Source organism: Hemicordylus capensis, chromosome 11 (assembly GCF_027244095.1).
Source record: "Hemicordylus capensis ecotype Gifberg chromosome 11, rHemCap1.1.pri, whole genome shotgun sequence".
NCBI lineage: Eukaryota > Metazoa > Chordata > Lepidosauria > Squamata > Cordylidae > Hemicordylus > Hemicordylus capensis.
In genome coordinates, this window is record NC_069667.1 from 14,420,791 (window position 1) to 14,444,467 (window position 23,677).

The 23,677-nt window shown below is 54.3% G+C and overlaps 2 protein-coding genes across 7 annotated transcripts in view; one reads left to right on the plus strand and one right to left on the minus strand.

Annotated features, from left to right (window-relative positions):
- Positions 1 to 13,880: 13,880 nt before the first annotated feature.
- LOC128335644 (chloride intracellular channel protein 6-like) lies at positions 13,881 to 16,769 on the minus strand. The gene is made up of 2 exons (XM_053274254.1): positions 14,316 to 16,769; positions 13,881 to 14,027 (listed from the first exon to the last, which is right to left on the minus strand). The coding sequence occupies exon 1, from the start codon at positions 16,424 to 16,426 to the stop codon at positions 15,698 to 15,700; it is 729 nt and encodes a 242-aa protein (XP_053130229.1). The 5' UTR covers positions 16,427 to 16,769; the 3' UTR covers positions 13,881 to 14,027; positions 14,316 to 15,697.
- Positions 15,878 to 23,677, plus strand: part of FRMPD3 (FERM and PDZ domain containing 3) — a 94,064-nt gene continuing 86,264 nt past the window's right edge. Inside the window, exon 1 of one of the 6 annotated variants that reach the window (XM_053274253.1) lies at positions 15,878 to 15,895. Coding sequence is in view for 1 of the 6 variants with exons in the window: in XM_053274246.1 (XP_053130221.1) it covers positions 18,135 to 18,144 (10 nt within the window). In the remaining 5 variants the exon portion in view is untranslated. Of the gene's footprint in view, positions 15,896 to 15,988; positions 16,181 to 16,382; positions 16,405 to 17,886; positions 18,145 to 23,677 lie in introns of those variants that run through there. The other 5 variants (XM_053274248.1, XM_053274249.1, XM_053274247.1 and 2 more) reach the window with 5 other exon arrangements.

A 23,677-nucleotide genomic window follows, 5' to 3' on the forward strand; every position in this document is an offset into this window, starting at 1 on the left:
GAGCCTGCTCCCTCGCTATAAGCATTAACGATCTGGCACAGACCAGGGAGAGACTCCTTAGTGTGAAAAGCATTCTAGTTTCCACACCTAGAAGGTCTTCCTGACCCATCAGATGAGCTTTGAACTTGCCCATTCACTCTGCCCCATACAGGTTTTTCAAACCATTTCACTCCATTGTCTTTCAAGACTGCACACACCCGTGATTGAACCACACAGCCAGTGTTCACTCTAACAGGGATTCTGAGATGTCATTGACTACAACTCCCAGCATCCCCAAGCAAAAGCCAATGTAGCTGGGGATTCTGGGAGTTGTAGTCAACAACATCTGGGAATCCCTGTTAGAGGGAACATTGCACACAGCATGTATCCTTTTGTTAACCACGGATATCATCCACTGCAAGTAGGTGGTATGACCAGTGTTTGGCCCAAAGGCATGTTCATGCCTATTTTAACCCTGATCCCCACTCAGTGGTGTGCTTCTTCTTTGGACTCACCACCCACTTTGGCTCTGGCAATTCCATCTACCATGGCCATTACTCCGGCTTCACTTCCCAGCCTGGACTGGACCTAGCTCTTGATCCAAACCATGCACCACGTTTGGCTGCCTTAGAGAACTGAACTCCTCTGGATTTTCCCTGGAACCAGCCACTTTCCTGGATCCCTGGCTAGCCTCCCCATACCTTAGCTGCGGTTTAACTGACCATCAAGCTCCCCGCCTCCTAGCTTATTTTTATTTAACTTGAGATCAAAAACCGGGAGCCCACCCAGCTCCCAAATTAGGGTAGGTGGCCTCTAAGGTCAATAGTGAGGACAGCCTTACCTTCTCTTGCTCCCTATAAAATGGCAGCGAGAGCAAGCTACTACCCCACCCTTCCACAGTCATGCCTTATGGTTGCTGGGGACCCCTTGTGCTACTGAAGCAGACTTTTTCAGAGAAAGCTGGAGGTTCCACATGAGGCTTTACTGCAAGATTACCTGGCCATGCTCTTTGCCAGGCCAGAACCCATTCAAAAATTTTCCTCAGGGGCCAGTGTAAGATGTATTCAGCAAGATCCACGGCCGTGTCTACTAAAAGTTTCCGGCTTTCAGGTTCTTCCCTTCTGTGCTTCACCATCCAGGGCAGCTGGGAGATTTGTGAGGCACAGCCTCTCTTCATGACCATGAATAGTCATTTCTGTGGGTTATGATGGGGCTTTATTACTGAAGTCCTCTCATCCCCCTGGACCCCTGCCCCACTTTTATATTGCAAAATATTGCACAGGTGAGCTCATAGCATGGCTGGGGGGCGGGGGGTAAAAATAGGGCTCTGTTCAGATGAATTCTGACTGCATGAAGCCACACAGTTCCAGTTCGGGGCACATTGGGCTTCTAGTCCCTGCCATCTGCCTGTCTACTGCCGGCACAGATGCTGAAGGACCCTTGCTGGGAGGAGGCTGCAGCAGTCCCTAGCTGACTCCTGGGCTGCACAGCAGCACTGAGGAGGAGGGAGAGGGAGGAGACGGGAGGGAGGAGGCAACTTACACTGGAAGTAAATCACCATTCGCCTGTGCCTGCTTCTTGATTGCTCTTGCCCCGGGTAGGTGCCTGCTTAATACAGAAAATGAGACGCAGGGATTTATTGTGATTGCCCCTTGATCTTTCCATTTTTGATATTAAAATATGTTTAATTCATTGCTGCAGAGAACAAAATGAGCAGCTGGAGCTGCTGGCCTCCCCTCCGTGGCTGGGTATCAAATACCAAGCTTCACAATGGTGTCTGAACATGGCGTCTGTGGGTAGGGTATTGGGGTCATGTCGACAGCCAGGCTTGACATGACCCCAGTCTCCTTCCCCCCTAGACAGTCTGGAGTTTGCCCCAGCATTTGTCAGGCCCAGAGAGGTGGTGTCTGAAACGCCAGACATCAGAGTTACACAGCCAGCTTCTGAGGGAACAAAGACAAAGGAAAACCCCTGGCCTCTGCCTACTGAGTCCTTCTGTCCCAAGAGGAAGCCTGCCTTCCCACCTCACTCACTTGAGTCCCAAATAATGTGTCTGCAAGTCAAATCACCTCTGAGTATGATCTCTCTGATAAAGCTTCTTTCAAATGACATGGACTTATCATAAGAAGAGCCCTGCTGGTTGAGGCCCCATAGATTTTATTTATTTACTAGCTGGAAATATACATGAAAATATACATGATTACACAGAGCTTCTATGTCTCTAGTTTCATGCCCGCCCCCCACCATTTTCTCCCCACCTCCTGCCGCCGTTGCCATTTTCTCCCCTCCACCTACCCCGCTGCCATTTTTCCAGCCTGCCGCTGCCATTTTGTTCCCTCCTGGCCTCCAGTGCCGCCGCTTTCCTCTTCCTCTGCTGGCAGCTTGCTCGCAAACTCTCGCGAGAGCTGCCACACATGGGATTAGCAATGGGTACGCCTAAGAGAAAGAAAGAAAGAAAGAAAGAAAGAAAGAAAGAAAGAAAGAAAGAAAGAAAGAAAGAAAGAAAGAAAGAAAGATTATTCAGTTTATATACCGCCCTTCCTAAGTGGCTCAGGGTGGTTTACAGCTTTCCCCCTGCTACAAACAGAATGGGGATGGGAAACAAGACCTGTTGGACAGCAGTCTTTTTGAAGTGGTGGCCAGAGGTGCTTTCTATCAGCTCCGGCTGATACGCCAGCTGCACCCATTTCTCAAGATCAATGACCTCAAAATAGTGGTATATCTGTTGGTAACCTCCAGGCTTGACTTCTGTAATGCGCTCTACATTGGGCTGCCTTTGTACATGGTCCAGAAACTTAGCTGGTTCAGAATGCAGCAGCCAGGTTGGTCTCCGGGTCATCTCAGAGAGACCACATTACTCACTTGCTGATGAGTTACACTGGCTGCCAATAGGTTTCTGGGCAAAATACAAAGTGCTAGTTATAACTTATAAGCCCTAAACGGCCCTAAACAGCTAAACGGCCCTAAACGGCTTAGGCCCTGGGTATTTAAGAGAGCGTCTTCTTCACTATGAGCCCCACCACCCATTGAGGTAACTTGAGGAGGTTACCACCAGCTTGTCTGCTGGCTACACAGAGACGGGCCTTCTCGGTTGCTGCCCCAAGATTGTGGAATGTGCTCCCCACTAAGATACGATCCTCCCCATCTCTGGCTATTTTTAAGAAACATCTGAAAACCCATCTTTTCACCTAAGCTTTTTCAGTTTTTTAAAATTTGTAGGTTTTAATTTTGTGGTTGATTTTAAATTGTTGTACTGCTTTAAATTTTATATGTGTTTTAATTGTTTTATCTAACTGTTAACCGCCCAGAGACGAAAGTGTGGGCGGTATCTAAATTTGATAGATAGATAGAGCAAGCAAGCAAGCAAGCATCAAGTGACTACATGGGCTACTGCTCTGTACTGGGAGTCAGTTCAAGGCCTAATGTGTTTCTATATTGACAAGACTGCCTTGAATTCTGTGCCACAAGATATGGTGACAGTCAGCAGCCTGGATGGCTTGAAGAAGGGCTTAGCTAAAGTCATGGAGGACAAGTCTTCAAAAGGCTCCTTTCCAGTCTTAAAGGCCACCTCCAGTTGTGGGGGAAGTTGGCAACCCTGTCTGCAGTGTAAGGGTTTGACACATGGTTAAAGAGCATTGGAATTAAAATCTTTGCTCCAGAGTTTCCACAGCAGAAACTGCCAAAAATAATATTTATGATGCACATGGAAAAATTGACAGGCTGGCATTGCATACTGTAATGTTTACTCACACTTGGGGGAACCAAACCTAACAGCTAGCGGAAACCTACCCCTTAATCCTAGATGTGTGTAAGCAAGATGAGGCTATGCGGGGGGAAAGGCACTCTGCCCATGGTTAGAGCAGAGGCCCTCTGGGTCACAATGTGTTCAATTTTCAGCTGAGCTTGTCAGACTCCCACAACGTTGCTTTTATTCCCACCCATCCCAAACTTAACCTATTTTCAAGCTCAGGCCATCCCATTGGGCTTCACACCTGCTGGTTATGTGGCCAGAGTCAATATTGCCTTCCCGCCCATGACACCAATCCCAGCAGCTGTTTTTTGGGGTGATGATGTGTTTTCCCCTTTCAGTTTGCCAACTGTTTTTTTGCTGGCCAGACTCCTGTGGCCTTAATGTCTGCAGGGCAGAGGAAGAGATGCTTCTGCACGCTCCACAAAAGAGCTACGGCCCCATCCTTGAGAGTAAGCTGTCCTACTGTGTTGACCCAACATGGTCTGCACTGCATGGAAGTGGCTTCTCCAGTATTTCAGATGGGAGTATTTCCCAGCTCCAGTGGGGGGTGGGGGAGAGAAGACCTCAAGATTTCTATGAGCTGAGCACAGGCTGATAGGAGCAAGCTCCTTGGCATCAGCACTTTGTCCCAAAGCTGCCCCAGGAAGCTTATTTATATCTGTGGTCCCCAAGGGGACTTTCTTGTGTTAGAAGGATCTTCTCGGTGGAGAAGCGGACTTCCGCCTCAGTTTCGGTCATGGTGGAGAGCCCAACATTGAATTACTCTGAAAGTTCCCAGTAGGAATCAATATTGGCTGGCCAGCACATAGCAATCAATCACCATTTACTTGAATCCCTGCTACTCATCCACCCTTCTGCCCAGTTTGGCCAGGAGGGCACCCAGGTGGGTGACAGGGGCAGTGTGGGTACTCAGATGATTGGTTTGGGGGGGGCAGGTGGACTTTGCCTAAAGCACCCCAAGATTTGGGCCGGCCCTGAATGTGGCTAGAGTTGCCATGCCCCCTAAAATTCCAGGTTTCACACGGATTTTAAGCATCTTACCCAGATTGCTTAGTCAACCCATATATGCCTGGATAGCAGCTTTCTTTTCTTTTCTTTTCTTTTTTTAAAGCTAAGCTCTAGCCCTTGTAGAAGCAGAGTTATGGAGCAAAATGTGCCGTCACTCTTCTGCTCAAAAATGATTTTCTAGCCAATTACATAAAATGCAAATTAGGCACCCGGATTCAGGAAGCCAGAATAGGGCAGTCCTAAATGTGGCCAACTCACTGCTTACCCCAATTTCTAGATCATTTATGAAGCAATTAAAAAGCACCAGCTCCTAGTACAGATCCCTGAGGGACTCCACGCCTTACATATTTCCTCAGTTAAAATTGTCGACATGCAAACTACCATCAAATGCTCATCTGGTGTTCCAGTCTTCTTGGCATTGCTTGTGAAAAAGTCCCCTGAAGAGCCAGACTGAAAGGTTAACTAGTGTCACTTCCAGGCAGGGAGTTTTTCAAATGCAGGCTGGTTGCTTTCTAGTCACAGAGCGCTTTTCTTACAGCCGCAGCAGCCTTTCAAGTGGGGAAGGAAGGCCTCTGCAATCCAAGCCGTCACCACTCCTCCCCCTCCCCCCATATTGCTGTTTGGTCTTGAGAAAGGGCTTGCACCTAAACAGCGGCTGTAGGTCCCATTGCCCAAAGGGGTACTGGGCCCCTTCCTGAGCGGAAGGAGTGGGGAGCAGAGGCGTAACTATAGGGGGGGCAGGGGGGGCACGTGCCCCGGGCGCCATCTTTTCTGGTCACGTGGGGGGTGCCGCCATGACCAAATTTTTTTAAAAATTTTTAATTTTTTTTGTTAATACAAATGTTTCCTGCTCAGTGCAGCAGCGCTGCAGCAGTCAAGGGAGCGCGTTGGTGCCCCCTTCCCCACGAGCGGTCCCTTCCGCGCCGCCTGCGCCCCCCCCCCATTGCTTTGCTGGTGCCTGGCGGCCAGTCAGTGGCCTGGCTTGGCGGCAGCGGGAGCTTGTGAGGAAAACCCTAAGTATAATGTAGTATGTTGGGAGGGCGGCGGGGGGGGGGGGCGCCATTTCAGTGCTTGCCCCGGGCGCCGTTTTCCCTAGTTACGCCTCTGGTGGGGAGAGCATGTGAGTGCCCAGGTTCCAAAGCAAGCCTTTGCAAAAGTTCCTGGGGCCTCCCTCACAGAGAACTGATCTGGCCAAGCAGAGGAAGCCAGGAAAGCTGGTGGGTCACCCTGTCGCTTTCCCCCTCCGACCTCGACCTCCATGCCTCTTTCTCATGGCCGGGCCACAGATCGTGATTTCACTCCCCGCATAATATCATCTTTTCTCTCCAGCCACGGTGGCAGCATCTTCCTGGAGAAATCAAGGGCAGCTCTGCTCCCCCACTTACTTGTTAACTTGCTTTCCAGGCAAGCCTCCCATCGCCTGGATTACATAAAAGCTTAAATTAAGATATCCCCCTGAAGGGACGGGGCGGCAGCTCAGTGGCAGAGCCCCAGCTTTGCCTGTAGAGGCAGAGACATTTTTCAAGTGTTGGTTCTCTCCTGTTTAGTGGGGGAGAGCAACTGGCCCTATCCACCCCCAGCACTGGTGCTGGTGTTTACCTTAGGTTTCTTTTTTGGTTGTGAGCCCTTTGGGGACATGGAGACATCATTAGTTATTATTTTTCTGAGGTAAGGTTGGGAAAGAGTCCTGCCTGGAACTTTGAACTAGACGGACAGACTTGGTGTAAGATTCCTAGGTGTTCCTCTGAAGATCAAGCTGAGCTCTTTTGATTGCCTGCCTGGTTCTCCAAGCATTGCCATTTGCCCAGGAGAGCCACGCCATCTCAGCAACTGAGCTGTGGATCAGGAGTTCCACGTTCAAACCCAGCCTCTATTAGGCCATCACTGGGCAGCCATAGGAAACCATAAATGGAAAGGGACTTTTTTCTCCTTAAAGAGAGCGATAGGGTGATCGGGTTGCAACAAGTACTGTGAGGTGCGGTGTTCGTAGCGTTTACGTTCTAAATCCGGTTTTTAAAAACCCACTTCTAGAATAGGGCTGAGAGAGATTCCTGCCTGCAACCTTGGAGAAGCCGCTGCCAGTCTGTGTAGAGTAGACAATACTGAGCGAGATGGACCAATAGTCTGACTCGGTAGAAGGCAGCTTCCAATGTTCCTGTGTTCCAGGAACCAACCACCCCCTCCCCGTTCCCCAGGAGGTTCTCAGCAGCCAGCCAGGGGAAGATGTTCTCAGAGCATCCATCAGAAGACGGGGGCTGCAGACATCCATAATGGAACAGGAGGCGCCTCTTGGATGCTTTGCTCTTCCAGGCGGGATGATGAATATGATCCACCTGCCGATTAAATGGCACACCACGAGGCCTGAGCAGGCAGCCTCTCGTGAACACTGAGGAGAGCAACGGGCCCGGCTGCAGCCACGGAGCAGAGATGCCAAGCGGCGCTCACCTTACACGCCTACTGGAGTCCCTTTGGAGAAAGGACAGAGGGAGCTGCATGCCATTGCTGGGTGGGGGGAGTCTTCCCTCATCTGTCTGGGCTATGGGGCAATGGGGCATCACCTGAGTCTGCATAATTGCCAGGCCTTTCCGACCCCCCTCCCCACCCGGCAGAGTTCCTGGAGCTTGCAGCTGGGCCATCTGAGAAAGGCTGGGTCTCTCTGTAATGGAGAAAGAAAGGGCCCGTTAGGCAGGGCCACATGACCTTGCAGAGCTCAAATGGTCCCTGGCTGGCCTGGGAAGAGTTTCCCGAGTTGCCATTTGGACTTCCGAGAAGCAGCAGGCTGCTGGTGCTGCTCTAGCCACACCTGCTCTAGCCAAGTCAGACAAGGGATCCTAAGCCTAGCCTTGCGGCTTCTCAGCAAATCTGTGCCCGGCTCTTCAGCAGACACAGGCTCAGAGAGCTTCTCCATGTCAGGAGCTTTGTCACTGGAATGAGACACATTCAAGGGTGTGGTGGGTGAAGATCGCTGAAGTGGGCCTCTGCCTCGAAGCTGCCCCCAAACAAATCCTTCCAGGTGCTGTCTGGATGCTGCTGGGGGCACTACCTTGGAGCAGGTGCCTTTGGACCCTGAGTCGCCCTGCTAGGGAAAGCCATGGGGTGCCTCCACCACTGCTTCCTCCTCCTCCTCCTTCTCCATCATGCAACCATGACCTCAGTGGTGGGCTTCTCTAAGGAAAAGCCAAAGGCTGTGGTGGTGGGGGAGGCATCACCCACCATCCCCCCCACCCGCTTTGCTGCTGCTGCCGCCGCCAACAACCACACCGTCTCCTTCCCCTCTTCTGCAGAAGGCTCCTGTCGTCCAGGCAACAGGGCATGGAGCAGGCAGGCTGGCAAATCCTCAACTATGGTCAGGGTTGCAGCACAGCCATGCCTCCCTGGGCTCCTGCTCCCATGGCCGGCCGGACCGCCAACCTTGGCATCCACTGCTGCCCCAAGGAGCCCCGTCTCAGTCTCAGCCATGGGGTGGGGAAAGAGAGGGGGGAACAAGGCCAGAGCTGGGTGTGGAAAGGAGGGGGGTGTCTATCTTTCTTTCTTTCTTTGGCAATTCGGGAGCCATGCAGAAGCCACTGACTGCTTCTCCCCCACCCTGGCAGCTGGAGGAGGTCTGCCGTAAGGAGCGTCTGCCTAATGGCTTCTCCGATGCTCTCCGTCTCCTCTTCCAGCCAGGCGCCTGCCTGGTCCCTGATTAATGGCCCCTGGCCCTGCCCTGCCTCCCCTCCCTGCCAAGAGCTGCAATGGCTCCTCTGACACCCCACCTTGAGACCATCAATCTCCTCTGACCCCAGAACCGCCGCCGCCGCGGAGGGGACCGTGCAGGGAGGAAATTGAGAGCTGGGTGTTTTCGCTGTGCTTGGTTGCCACCCGCTCAATATCTTCCCTTCCGTGGCACGCATTTCATATTGATGGAGCACAGCCCCGGTGCAGCTGTCACTGGTCCGGAGCTTGGCCGAGGCCTCTCAAGATTGGTAGCTGGAAGGGGCCAGCCGGGAGGAAGACCAGACAAATGCAGCAGCACCACCACCACCACCACAGGGGCCAGACCCCTTTCCAGCCAACCCAGAATCCTTTCCAAATCCTTCCTACTTCTCTCCCCCCCTCCACACATCATGCACCATTTTCTAAACCTCCTTCATGTCCCTCCTTCATGGTTCCTTCCCCCTAAACTAGGAATTCCCAAACACTCCCACCTTTTCTCCTTGGGAAGCTGCTCCAGCACCCTAACCATCTGGCTTTCCCTCTTCTGCACCACAGGCACCAAATTGCACATGCAGCCATGCCAGAGGTTTCTATCAAGGCACCACAATACTGCTGGAGTCTCAGTTCCTTTCCTAACCATCCCTAGCATGGAGTTGGTCTTTCCTCCCACTGCTGCACTGAACTCATCTTTCACTGAGCACCAATTCTATCACCTTGGCCAATAGACACAGCCAGGGCAGACCCTGTCAGCATAGCCATGGAGACCACTCTGGTGTGCTTCACTTTATGCTGCCTTCACTAACCCTGAGGAGAGTCTCACCATCAATGAGATGGTGGGGCTAGGCGGAGAGAGTGGGCTTAGCCCCCTCCCCCCACAGATGAGTCGACTGCCAGCTCTGTCACTGAGCCGAAGGGCGCTGCGGGGATCGGGGGCCATGCGGCCCCCAGAAGTTCCAGGAGGCCCCATGCAAGAACGTGGGACATCCTGGAGAGACCCCTGAGCCCGGGAGGCTCCTTGCAGCCTCCTGGTCAGGGGTCTACTTGTGTGTCGCTGTGCTCTGCGGCGACACACAAGCAGAACATCAAGGTTAACGGAGTGCTTGCTCTGTTCACCTCGGCTAAGGGGAGGGGTCATTTTGGCGGTTTTCTGTGGGGAGCCGCACAGCCAAAAAGCAGGCTGGGCTCCCTTAGCCCGCTTTTTTGAGAATCGCCTCCCTCACTGCCCATTTTGCTGCCCAGGCACGCTCTGAACGAGAGAGAGCCTTTGGGAACTCTCTCCAGCCTGCCTTCACCCTCCTGCATAGTCTGGCGTCATCCCCAAGCTCAGTTGCCTCCCTGCTGAGCCTGACTCTGGCTCCCTTCTGGATGGGTTCAGCAGCCCTGGTCCCAGTACAGATCCTGGGTGGTGCCCATAACTCCATTCCCTCCCTTGTGAGGAGGGGCCGCCATTGATGCAAGCAGGGCGAATGCCATGTCTCTCCCTCACCGCCTGAGGTATGCAGCTCCATAGAAACAAAGTGAATCAAGTGGCATCTGCTGAAACGAAGGGAGCGTGTCTGTGAATAGAAGCATGGCAGGGCTCCGTGCTCCGTTCAAGTTGCCCTGAGCTGTCGCATTCAGAATCAGGGCTGTGGGGCTGAAAGCATCCCCTGGGCTCTCAGAACCCTGTGCTTTGCCTCCCTTCGTGCTACAACACACTTCCCAGGTGACCTTGTGGCCTGCCTCGCCACCTCTGGCTCTCCTCTCCTACTGCAGAAAGGGTGGCTCGAGGGAAACCAAGCCTCTCTCCCTTAGCTTAATGCATCCACATTAACAAAGCGTTTGGAGAGCCTGCAGAGCACCAGGGCTTGTGAAGGATTAGTGCATTGTTTCAGAGTGAAAGATGCAGAGCTAGCAGTGAGCCAGGGGGCGCTTCCCAGATTGCCAGCCGTGCACCACCCAAAGCAGTGTAAGCTGCAACGTTTTGCAGTGCCGAATTCAAGCCACATTAGAGATCCGTTGTAAGGGGGCAAGCCTCCCACAACGGGCAACTGCAGCTTTTGCTTTTGCTTTTTTGCAACGCAGATGCGATGTTATAGGGCTGTGGTGCAGCAATAAAATCTGAAAGAAGGCATCAGAAATATGAACGTGGGCAACGCAGGGGCTGCAATGTCAAGACACAGGCAATACGGAAGCACACTTCAGGAACCAGTTTGGACACTGTGATAGTGTGCAATCTGGAAAGCACCCAGAGGCCCCAGGGAGCTCCCAACCCAAGCCCCATTCACTTCCTAGGCGTCTTCCTCCATGGAACCCAAAGCCAGAAGGGCAACACCACCACCAGGAGAAGACCACGATGAAGCAATGAGGATGAGCATCACCTGCACCATCCTCAGGATAGCTCTGCTCAAGGGCTTGAGGGAAACCATCCTGGACATCCTGGCTCCCACCTGAGGTTTGCAGGTGACAAGGAGGAAGACGGTCATTGGGTAACAGCATCCCCCCATGAAAGGGGAGGGTCATTTCTTGGTATTGCAGGGCCAGCCAGCCAGGGCAGTTCAGAGCCTTGCTTGGGGTCGGACAGTGGTAGGACGCAGCCTCATGGGAGGAACCTGGTGCTTCAGCTCCAAGTCCCATATGGACACATGAAGCTGCCTCCTACTGAGTCCATCTCTGGTCCAACTCGCTCAGTATTGTCTGCACTGGCTGGCAGCAGCTCTCCAAGGTTTTTAGGCAGAGAAGGATCTTTTCCAGCTCTACCTCCCAGGCCGGCAGCTTCATTCTCCCGCAACCCGATCTGGGACCTGCCAGTCAAGGAGGATGCCAAGGGCCACAGCAGGTCCCAGGCATCCGCCTGCGGGCGGGGCAGCTCCCCCCAGCTTCCCCCGAAGAGCAGCAGAAGGCAGAACGGCTCCCGGGGGCCTTTTCTGCTGACGGCAGAGGAAGTGCCAGCGGGGATCGCCTCCGCTGGCCCCCAGCAGCAGCAGCTTTGCTTCCTCCGTCCGCGACGGAGAGGGGGGGAAGAGGAGCCCCCCTGCAGGAGGCCTACGAGAGGGCACGCAGGCCAGGGCGCCGAGGAGGGCGGGCCAAGAAAGAGCCCGAGCCAGCTTCAGCCGTCGTCGGGGGATCGCGAAGGGAGCCGGCGCCTTCAGCAGCATCCTTCGGTAGCGCAGCTCCGGACGCGGATGGGAGCAAAGCACCCGCCGACTCCGCCGCGGCGCCCAGAGGAGGAGGGGCTCCTCCAGTCCGGTCCCCTCCCGGCTCTGCGACGTCCCAAAGAAACGGCCGGAGTCGGGGCAGCTTGTCCTGCGCCGCCGAGGTCTAGAAAGGCGGGGTCTTTTCTTGCCCCGCCGAGCAAGCGGGCTGCGGCGGAGGGCCACGGGCCGGGTTAGGGCGAGCGACGGAGCAGCCGTGGGTGGGCAGAGCGGGGCGGGCGCTCGCTTGGCACTCCCCCCCCCTCCAGTCTGGCCCCGAGGCTTGCAGTGACTGGGGGCTGCTGAGCACACTGGGGGCCTCTGAAGTGCGGCGGAGGATCTGGACCTTTAGGCGGCTCTTTGCCTTGCAGTCCAGGATAGGTCAGTGGAACTTCCGTGTCCAGAGGCAGTCTACCTCTGAATACCAGATGCAGAGGACTCAGACCGCCGGCGCCGCAGGGGAAGGCCACCGCACACCCACGCTTTGCCCTGTTTGGGGTCTTCCTCCTCGGGCATCTCCTCCGGAGGAGCGAGCGGCGCTCCTAATGAGCGGGGGGAAGGCACGGCCGCCTCTGCTGCTCCCCAGAGCTCGGTTTGCTTGGCTGCAGCAGCTGCTCTCGCTCGTGCCCCTCCCCAGCGTGAATGAGAGCCATTGGCCGGCCAGCCTGCGGGCAGCAGCCCAGCTCTCATTCACGCTGCAGCGGGGTGGGGGCTGGGGGAAGGCAGGCCCCTCTTAGAAGCAGGAGCCGCCTGGGCAGGTGGTGGGCACACTATGGTGGGGTCCAGCAGAGTGGATGTGGAGCAGCTGGGCACTGGCAGCACCCAGATGGGCCTGGGCCGCTGCTGCTGCCTCCCCAGGCTGGACTAAAGGTGGAGCTGCTGCCGCTGCTGCTTGCCGGCTGAGAGGCCAGGCCGTCTCCAAGGATGGGGCCTGAGAGGGCTTTCCAGATGGGCTACTGGAAGAAGCCAGCCCGGGCTCCTTTGCAACTTGGAGAACCCAACTATTGCAACCGCTTCCTCACATATTCAGGGAGAACTGAATTGTGTTTGAGGCCCAGATGGGCCCAAAATTATTAATTGATTGATTGATTAATTAATTAATTTATCATGATTAATTTTAATTAATTATAATTATTTATTATTTATTCAATTTCTATACCGCCCTTCAAAAAATGGCTCAGGGTGGTTTACACAGAGAAATAACACATAAATAAGATGCAAAAAAAGCCCCAAACCCAGCAGCAAGAATTGTACAGCTGGGCACAGACATGGCAGAAAGAAGGAAGTTATGGGGGTGACTGTCATATGCAGGCCTCAAGGAGGAGCCCCAGACTCATCTCAGCTTTCTAAGAAAGCAGTCAGTGGGGGTGTGTGTGCATGTTCCCTCTAAGAGGAATTCCCAGATGTTGTTGACTACAACTCCCATAATCCTCAAAGGCTGTTGCAGTTGGGGATGCTGGGAGTTGTAGTCAACACAATCTGGGACTCCCTCTTAAATTGAACACTTGGGGGGGTGCTTCATGTCAGCCTCCCCCCCCCCCGCAAAACTCCAAGGCCAGTTTCACAAGCACCACATGAGTCACTAGAAGCTGCTGGTGAAAACAGGCAATTTGGACTGGGGGAAGGGTGCGGTGCAATTCTCTCTAATTTTTTTCATCTGTGTACGGAATGAGTTTTGTTCTGGGTGGCAGGATCAAGGCAGGTTGTGTGCAGGTGCATTCAGAGTGGGACGTTCCTGATTCAACCTGAGCAGGATCTAAACTTAACTGAGTGGACATCAAAAACTTGTGAGCAGACGCATGTGCACACGCCTTAGAGGGAACACTGGTGGGGTGGGGTTCCCAAGGGAGCGTGGCTAGTCCAAAGGCCTGTGGGCTTGGAAGGCTAAATGCAGGAGCAGAGAAAGTTGCCGCCACCCTGCCCACCCCCATCATCAGTCATCATTTCCTCTTGTCTCCCTCTCCCCTCCTGCTTGGCTGCAACTTCGCAAACCCCCTCCCCTGCTCAGCCATTTCCTGTCTTGATGCTTTGCCTTCTTCCTCCATTTATCACACAGCAGCCTCCGCCTGTAATTATTACTTCCTCAGACTGGAAAGTCTTCATTATTCTCTGCAAATCAAAGAAGGATGAGTATAAACAAAAACAAGGTTGGGCGGGGGGGGGGGGATGCGCTGCAGCATGAAGTTCATGCAATTCGGGCTGCAGCCACTAGAGGGCTCTGCTCAGGAGCCTTGCAAGAACCCGAAGAGTCGTGTGGCACCTGGAAGATTCTCATCTTTCTCAGGTTTGTTTGTGGGTCAGAGGAGGAGGCCGACCTCTTTGCCAGGCAACACTTATGGGGACCAGTTTTTTGGCTTTCTCGATCTTTCTTGGGTAGGTATCGCAGCTGTCAGGAAGCCTGATGTAAATCCTGTGGGTCCCTGAAGAACAAAAAGCCTGTTAGATAGCAGGGCCAGGCTTCCCTGCAGAGGATAGATATCATGGTGCATCCCAGGTTGTAGCTGGAAGTGCAGAGACTTGCTGTGGTGCTCAGTTAGGTCCCAGCAGGTGGCTGTGATGCAGGAATCGGCGTCCCCAGGGGGAGGGACGGAATACACTATGCTTCTGCTGGCTCTGCCCTGGTTTGGCAGATCCCCTGGGCAGAAGGTTCACCCTCCCATGATCCCACTGACTTCCATAGCCAACTGCAAACCTTTCGGGGCACTTACAGACATGCACCTGGTAGTGCCAGCCAGGTGCTGTGTCTCCACTTGCTAGTCTGGCTGGTGGACATTCCTTCCACATCACAGAAGATTTCATGTGTTTGGGAGGACACAGCAGACTGACCACTCCTGGTGCTCTTGAGGACTGGGACATCTGAACATATGCCCCCCGCCCCAAAAGACAGAACAGTAATGCTAACAACCGCCTACCTGTGCAGACACTGCTGCGCTCTTCCCAAAAGTTGGATTTTGTGCATCAATAAACAGGAGACTGTCTAAGCAGGTGGAAAATGCAGCAGGGGGGCAATGTTGTGTGAAAGAGTGACTGAACAAGGTGCACAATCTGCACCTTGACAATTTCCTCAGTTGCCTGAATAGCCACATAGGTCTTGCTCCACTAAGGGCACTTCTGAATGCAGATCCATTCAGGCTGGTTTCTACACACACTGCAAGAACCAGCTGGATCCTGGCCTTTCCCTCTGGAAGGAGAATCACATGGAGCAGGTTGAACGTCACACAGAGCTAGGATTTATTTCATCTAACAGTGGTTAGCTTGTACGTCTGACCTCATGCCAGTCAACAAGTTTATGCAGTCAAGCAAGCCATGATCTGAGCCGAAAGTTGATTTGTCTCTCAACCATGGTCTGATGTGACATCTGAACCCACACTTGTGGCTTCCTCTGGGGTTGCTGCAGTTGCCAGCAGGGCTCTCCCCTAAAGAGAGGCAAGCAGAGGTCATGGGAAATTGGGAGAAGAACAAGCCAAGGTATGCCAATCATCTGTGGCTCCATCGAGGTTATTGAGATGTAATCTGGACATCAGTCCTGACTCCAGAGCATCTTCTGAACCATTACCAAGGCCAGAACCATGCAGGGAACCTCCCTTCATTCAGACAGCAAAGGGCCCCATCCTATATTCTAGATACACTGGCCAGGAAAATTTAGGACCCCAAGATGTGCCTCTGGCAATCCCAGTGCAACCCTATGCCAGCAGGGCAGGCAGAGGGCCCCAAATGGGGCAGCATACGGGGGCAGTGGCAGAAAAGAGAGACGCCAAACACCGTCCCTTCTCAGACTCGGATCCCTGCTCTGGCTCCTCTCCTCATGGAGCAAAAATTGACAGGGCTTGAAAACGAAAGGAAAAGCAGCCCCAAGCCTCCCCTGAGGGGCTGGTGGTGGCCCTGGAGTGCCCAGACTGTGCCACCAGCAAAAGGCACTCTGCACATGCTCCAGTAGGAAAGATCGGCGTGTCGTCACAGTCTCCGATCTATAGTACACGGTGGGGGGAGGCACGAGGATGCGCGCCGCCGGGCTAGTCGGGGCTGCCTGAAAGGGCGGTGGCTTTGCCTCAAATGCCCAGCGGAGTGGGGGGGGGGAGTCCCCTCTTTCTCACGCCGTTACTAAGAAAGCGAGTCCCGCCCGGCTGAAGCGCCCACCCGAGCCTTGCTTTTTTCTCCGTGCGGCAGCCGAGGCCGGAGGCTGAGCGCGAAACCCCGGCGATTCTCGACTCGAACCCGCCGCACGATTCCCGCAGGGGGGCCGCTGCCCGCGGGCCAGAGCAGAGCACCCCTGCGGCCGGCCTGGCAGGTAGGGGAGAGCCGCCTTTGCCTCCTGCGCGCGCGCGCTCTCGCCACGCATGCCCACGGCTCGGCGCCCCCCCCCCCCGCCCGCCCGCCCGGTCCAGCTGCCTCTCCGTGAGCCTTGCGCGCCCACCGCCCGGCCCCCTCGCCGCAGAGCCGCCCAGCGAACGAGCATGGAGCCGCCCAAGCCGGGAGGCGAGCTACCCGTCGTGCCCTCCCCGTCGTAGCGGCGGCTGGAGCGCCGGACCTTTCCGAGCCTGAAGCGCAGCCGGAGAACAGAGACGCCCGGCAGGTAAGACGCAGCAGCAGCAGGAGGTGGCGGCGGCGGCTCCGGCGAGGGGAGCTGGTCGGGCAGCGCGGCGCCTTCTTCTTCCCCCCGGAGGGGACACCACACCCCCTTGGCTGTGCTGCTGCCTCGGCCTCGGGACCCTGGGGATGATGATGGCGGTACCGTGCAGTGGGCCGCGCGCCGCTGCCTGCCTGGCCAGGAGGACTCCCTCCCAGCAGCTGGCCAGGGTAATGCGTCTCCGCCCGCCATCCCGCCGTGGATGAGCGCACCGCTCCTGCGCACAGACGTCCAGTTAGCAAATCTTGCCGCCGCCGCCGCCCCCGGTCTGTCTGTCGGTCTCGCGACCACTTTGGGCGCAGCCGGCTGCCCTCCGCTCTTTGTCTAGGGTGAGACTGTGGCCGGGGGAAAGCTCTGGGTTCAAGGCGATGCTTTTGGCGGGTGGCGGGAGCCAGGCAGAGAGAGCGCCCCCTCCTATTTCCGCACCTACGAGAAGGGGCAGCCATTGCAAGCCCGTCCCTCCCGCGCCTCGCCTTCACACGTTGCGAATTGCGTGCCGGCCTCTCTCTCTCGCCACCACGATTCTGAAGCGCCGCGCCTCGATGCCTCCGGCTGAGCTTGCCTCGGGACCGCCTTTGCGAACGGTGCCGCCGCGCGGTGGAGCGCTGCCCCGCAAGGGGGTGTGTGCCACCCCCCCTTGCGGGCCGGCTATCTTGCGAATGTTGGTGCTACAGGCAAGAGTCGGCAGTCGTGGGGCGCAGGAGGCGCAGGGTCGCATCCCATCCATCCCATCCCATCCCATCTTCTCGGGAATGGAGAGCCCAGGGGCCTGGGCATTCCCAGAAGGCCAAGAGGCCTTTGCTGTTCTCTCCCCCCTCCCCACCTCCCAGATCGAGTTTGCAGCCTCTCCTGCCCTGCCTCTTGGGCTGCATTCTTAAGATCGCTTAACACGGATGTCTACTCTCTAGTCCTTGAACTCCTGCAGCTTTGGGTGGCTTGTCTGCTCTCTGCTCGTGAAAGGGAGGAGGATCTGGGTTTTATCCCTGTCACTGGTTGTGAGGATGGAAGCAGGAGGAGGTGTCTTTCTCAAGTGTTGCAATGTGTGGATGCAGCGGTAGCCCTGAAGCCCTTGGGATGTGAAGGAGGCCCTCCAGATGTTAAAGGGTGTGTGTATGGAGGGGGTTGAAGCACAGCTCTCTCCTTCCCAGGAACTGACTGCTTTGGTGAGGCATATCTGTAGGGCAGGAGCTACCTGGAGGAGGCAGCAGGGGTCCCTCCATCCCTGAAGCCACCCCACAGAAACCTCCGTTTCCTCAGTGAAGGGGACCCAGGAAGATACCCCTGGGCCGCTCTTCTGCCCCACAGGGGTTAGCCCCAAGATGCTTAGGGGTCTCCTTGGAACAAATTCAGTGATGCTCCCGAGCACTTTGCCCAGGGTGTTTTTGTGGTGATCCCCCCTCCCCACTTGTAGAGGATTGCTCTAGGACACCCCCCCCCCAGCCCTTGCCTTGAAGCCCAAGTCCTTCTGCTTCGCCAGGCAGCACAGTGGGGTGCTGGGGGCCCCTCCTCCCCCTCCAGGGCTGCTCCAGAGCTTGTGTGAGCAAAGCAGCATCTCTAGAAAGAGAGGAGACTTGGGGCAACCATAGATAAGCCAGGAAAACAGGAAGAGGAGACCGGCAGCCAGCAGATGGGGGAGGGAGGAGGGGAAGGCAGAGTCCCAGCCGCCTCCTGTTCTCGCTTCAGCTCTTCGCCTGTGAGGATCTCTAGCAGGGCACTCATTTCTCGTTGGGGTGCCTCATTGAGCCCATTCTTTCCAGGCCTTGCTGTGTAGGCCAGACTTTCTGCAAACAGGACTCTGGTTGGCGAATTGGATTTAGCTGGGAAGAAAATTGATCAATGGTTAGAGCACAGGGCAGGAAGCTGGGCAGACCTGTCCTTCGTTCTGCCACTGACTTTCCCTATGATCTTGGGTAAGTCACTTAAATGGGGATGGCTGGCTTGTTTAAAATGTGTGCTTATGTCAATCTGGAGGTGACTGCTAGGGCCAATTCTGCAGGAAGTTGGTGGGAGGTGGGTTTGTGTGTGTGTCTTTTTTGAGGGTTCCGTTTTCTTGCCACTGCTACATTTTATCTAAAAGTTATATGGTACCAACGGAAGGGGTGACTTCTGATGACAGAAGCAGGGAGGATGACCAGCAAAGGTCTGGCTAACATTTGTTGTTGTTGTTGTTGTTGTTGTTACTGTAGATTGTGCACATTTGAATTAGCCAAGGCTGTCTCTGCGAGGAACCAAAGAGAGCTGTAATGGTACCATCTGTGGGGGAAATGTGCCTGCGTTTTGCTCTGTTCTCTGATCATGTGTCCTTGGTATCTTGTTGTTTTGTGCTATTTTTCTCCCCCTGAACAAAAGAATAATCCTGAAGTGTGTTTTTGCAATTTTTTTTTTTTTAATGCAAGAGGGTGAGGGGCGAGTTAAAGTCCTGCACTGAGCTCCCTCCTTTGGTCTCCCCAAAATGGAGGTGAAGGACACAGCACCAGGCCTGCGCTCTCTCTGTGCCCTGGGGGAGCTGAAGGGCTGCTCCTCAGCTGCGTCTTGGTGCCCGAAGTGGCTGCTGCACCTCTTAGCAGGGACGGCAGTTGCTCTGCGGGTTAACAATGATCCCAGTTGTTGCTTCCAATGGGGTTCTTCTGGAGACATTTGCGGAGAGAAAGCATTCTACCAACATGGGAAGGAGGCAGTGTTCCTCTGCGCTGGGCGTATTCCAGGATCTGAGCTAATTTTGCCTACTGTTGGTTGGAGGGTTGGAGGCTGGGGAGATTGCTTCTGTGAGCAGCCCGCTGCACCCTGCCAGCCTTCCATGCCCTGCTCTTCCCCAAGCTGGGCTCAACTGGCCACTGACAGTGACCAGTGGTGGTTGAACGGAAGAGTCCTGGGTATTCACTGGAACTGGTGAGTTGGGAGCCCTCCCTTGGCTTTGGATGTCAGTTAGGGTGCAGCTGGCAAAGGGGTCAATGCCTCTGCCGAACTGCACCCAGGCAGCCTCCTTCAACTGTGGTGGTGCTGTAGCGGTGTGGTGCTGGTCTTGTGCTCCTACTCGCCTGCTTCTTCCTTGTGGTGTCTGTATTTATTTAGCTATTGAGTGCAAGGAAGCCATGTGCACCCTGCACAACCATTGTGCTTTGCAAAGAACAAGGAGGCAGGTCTCTGCTCCAACAGGTCTGCCATCTCGAAACAGCCACAGAAGAGAGAGCAGAAGGGTAGGGGAGCAGGGACAGGGTGAACCAGGGAAGCATTGGCCCTCCTTGGGCTGGGAGGCGGTAGGTTCTGGGGACAGAAGAAGGCTTTGCAGCAAAGATGGGTTTGGAGGCAGAGTGAGAGGGTGGGATCCGGCAGGCACGTCCAGGCATCAGGGCCGCAAGGGGGAGGGCCCAAGAGACTTTCGGGCTGCGGGAGCTGGGGGAGTAGAGGCTGTGGGCAGGGATGTAAGAGCGGGGCAGGGATGGGCAGGTCATGGAGACTTTTGAAGGCAACAACAACAACTACAAATATCTATATACCGCTTTTCAACACATGTTTCCAAAGTGGTTTACAGAGAGAAATAACAAATAAATAAGATGGCTCCCCATCCCCAAAGGCTCACAATCTAAAAAGAAACAAGATAGACACCAGCAGCAGTCACTGGAGGTCCTGTGCTGGGGTGGATAGGGCCAGTTACTCCCTCCCCACCCCCTGCTCAATAAAGAGAATCACCCCGTTAAAAAGGTACATCTTTGCCCGGTTAGCAGGCAAGGCTGAGAAACTGGGTGCAGACAGGATGCCAGGGGCCCACTGGATCAGTGGGACCCTTTGTGAGTTTTCTGGGGCCTTCTTGCCCCAGAAAGCAGGGCTGGATAACCATGCTCACCTTTCACCTGGTCCGTGGTGAGGCTCCCTCCTCTCATTGGAGCCCTGAGCAGGTGGGGGAGAGGAGGCAGCTTTTGTCTCGGTGGGCCCAGAGAGTGGCTCAGGCTCCTCTGGGGAAATGGCTCACTTTCTGCTGTGGGTTAAGGGCAGTGTGGTGCAGTGGTTAGAGTGCTGGACTAGGACCGTGGAGACCCGAGTCCAAATCCCCATTCAGCCATGATACTTGCTGAGTGACTCTGGGCCAGTCACTTCTCTCTCAGCCTAACCAGTAGGGTTAGGGTTGTTGTCACAGGGTTGTTGTGAGGAGAAACTTCAGTATGTAGTACATTGCTTTGGGCTCCTTGGAGGAAGAGCGGGATATAAAATGTAGTAGTAGTAGTAGTAGTAGTATGATATTCAAGCCCATAGGACCTTCAGGGTCAAGCATCCAGCCTTGCTGCTCCCAAGCTAGAGGGGCTTGCTTGCTTGCTTGCTTGCTTGCTTGCTTGGGGCCAGGGTACCTGTTGGACGGCATTCGCCCATATGAATCTGCCAGGGCCCTCCGCTCATCATCTCAGACCCTGCTCATGACCCTGCCACGAACAGAGATCCAGCTGGAAGGGACTAGAGACAGGGCCTTTTCGGTTGTGGCCCCTCAGCTTTGGAACGCCCTCCCTGAAGAGCTTCACCATGCTCCCTCCCTCAGTGTTTTTTAAAAAAACATCTCAAAACGCACCTTTTTAAGGAGGCCTTTTAATGTTCCATTATTGTTTTGTTATATCTAGAAGGTTCTTTTCGCTTTTTATAATTTTTAGTTTTAATTTGAACCTAATAAAAGTAATTATTATTACTTTTATTGTCTCCGTGTCTGTCTTATTGTTGTGAGCCACCCCGAGCAGTAGTGCACTGGAGGGGCGGGGTATAAATATTTTAAGTACTTCCATAATAATAAACAAGCCAAGTGCAAGGAAGCCCAGGGCAGCCTGAAGACTAGCCAGGGAAGGAAGAGGCTAGCCAGGTGGAGGAAGCCTTTTCTTCTCTGGCAGCCTGTTGGACAGGCTCTGGGTCAGACCCAGCAGGCTCCTCGGAGCTCAGGAGCACCACTGAGCCCTGTGTGGGGCTGATGCTTGCCTGGCATGGAGGGGCTGCCAAGCTCCTCTCTGGAAAGACAGATGGCTGCCTTCTGCTCGCGTCTAGAGCAAAAGCTTCTGTGCTTGCAATGGAAGCCGCACTGGCACCGCCATCTTGCCCAGAGTATGTTTTGGCTCGTTGCCTGCCCCCACCCCCCAGTCCTGAAGAGCTGTCAGACTATCAGGCCTGGGGTTGGCACAGCCAGCGGAAGTTGGTGAAGTGTTGGCTGTGCCGAGGCAGAGGAGAGGGCGGCATTAAGGAAGCCCTGGTGGGGCTGTGCTGGGTGTGTGGGGAGCAGAGCTGTGGCCAAGCCCATCTGAGTAGCGGCTTGCCCGTTGGGCCTTCCTGACCCTGCTCTGGGCAGGGAGGAGAGCATCAGGGGCCCTTCTGGCAGGAGCGGCTCGTCCTAATGAGCCAGGGGGGCACCAAAGGACAAGACAGCTGTCCGACCTCTGTGCCGCCTGCAGGCTGGCCATTCGTCAGATTAGCCACACATCTCTACCTGATGAATGCCCAGCCTGCAGGCATGGCAGGAGAGAGAGGAGCAACCCAAACTGCTGCTGGGAAGCAGAGGCCCGCACCCAGCCCCGGCTTGTTAGGGCGGGCCTCTACCTCTTGTGAGAGAGATGATGGGGCAGTCACCAGGATATTTAAGGAATTCCTGGCTTAGGTTGAGGGATGATGCAACCCGGCTGCATTGGGCCCGGTGAATAACATGTGTAGCGAATCTATGGCCAGCCTACCTTCAGAGCAGCTCCCAGGCTCCCTTCTTGGAATTCAAGTCATCTGCAGCGCACGTCAAGTACTAAATGTGTGTTCCTGTTGCTTTTCTGCAGCGCACGTCAAGTACTAAATGTGTGTTCCTGTTGCTTAGAGATCCTATTTGCTGTGCTCAGAAGTCACTGAGCATAACAGCCCCTCTTCCTATGAATGCTGAATCTGGGAGGAGGCCTACCTGGGAATTGGGCTGATCGTGATCCGTACTGGCCCAGTCCTTTCCCGTAGCAAAGGCTGATTCAAAAAAATCCAGGGACACCCACAGCCTTTTATGTTGTATGACCCTTTGGCAAGTCAGAGCCTGTTTGATGTGGAGGGATCCTGCAAGGTCACATTAAAAGAAGAAGTAGATGAAAGGGTGGGAGGCAGTCTTGTTTACACTTCAAAGCCAAGGGTGGTGGGGTTGCCTGGTCTGATGTGAAGAGAAGCTTCCACGATCTGCAGACACGATCTTGATGTGAAATGGGAATCCAGAGGAGAGCTGGTCTTGTGGTAGCAAGCATGACTTGTCCCCTGAGCTAAGCAGGGTCTGCCCTGGTTGCATATGAATGGGAGACTAGAAGTGTGAGCACTGGAAGATATTCCCTTCAGGGGATGGAGCCGCTCTGGGAAGAGCAGAAGGTTCCAAGTTCCTTCCCTGGCAGCATCTCCAAGATAGGACAAGATTATTATTATTTTTTAATAGGACAAGATTTTCTTTATTGAACCAACAAACTACCAAAGCATACAGTACGTTGCCAAAGCACAATTATATACAAAGTGGTTGTTTGTACATGATATATCTACAAGGATTTGGAAACACACAAGTTATGAAGTATATGCAGGTAGTACTGTAACTCGGGGGTGGGGGATTACAAATAGGGCTGAGAGAGATTCCTGCCAGCAACCTTGGAGAAGCTGCTGCCAGTCTGTGAAGACAATACTGAGCTAGATAGACCAATGGTCTGACTCAGGATATGGCAGCTTCCTACGTTCCTCTTTGAGTTTTGTTTTTCTTGGCAAAAAAAGATGGCTTGGCCTACCTTCTGCCATCTTTTTGACCAAAGAGAAGGAATAGAATATTCATAGGAAGCCACTTTATACTGAGTCAGACTGCTGGGATCTTGCTCAGTATTCTCTGCACTGACTGGCAGAGTCTTTCAGACCGAGTCGGACTGTTGAACTGGGGCTGTAGGTCAAAGCAGTGGGGCTCGGCTCAGTGGCGGAGCCCCCACTTTGCCTGCAGAGAGGCCCAGTTTCAATTCCTGGCAGCATCTCCAGGAGGCTTCACAGACAGGGCTTCTACCCAGCATCTTCTTCAGAAGAGAGTGTGGTGCATTCACACACCAGCCAAACTTAACCCGAAGTCCCTTCGAGATCCTTGGACCCACTCCACACACAAATCAAGCTCTGTGATGCAAATTCTAGCTTATCTTGGTGTATTTCTGGATTTTTAAAATGCAGGTTTTAAGCTTCTGAAAATGCTGGAGCAAATTGGGAGAGGCACTGTAGAATCATTAGCATGATAAGAAGGATGTTCTTTTTAGAAATGCAGATATCGCTCTTAAGGAAGCTCTCACTCTCCCCACCCCCATTGGCTAGAAGGAAAATACGGAGGCATGCCATGTGAACTTGCATCAAAACAAAACCCAAGAGCAGAGGGGAGGGGCTGCTTCCCTCAATGCTGTGAGTGTAGTTCGAAGTGGCTTTGCTCAACATTTACCCCGAAGCATG

What these genes read in the sequence shown, in the direction of transcription:
- LOC128335644 (XM_053274254.1), bottom strand. Translation starts at nt 16,426, where the DNA reads ATGGCGGGCGGAGACGCATTACCCTGGCCAGCTGCTGGGAGGGAGTCC.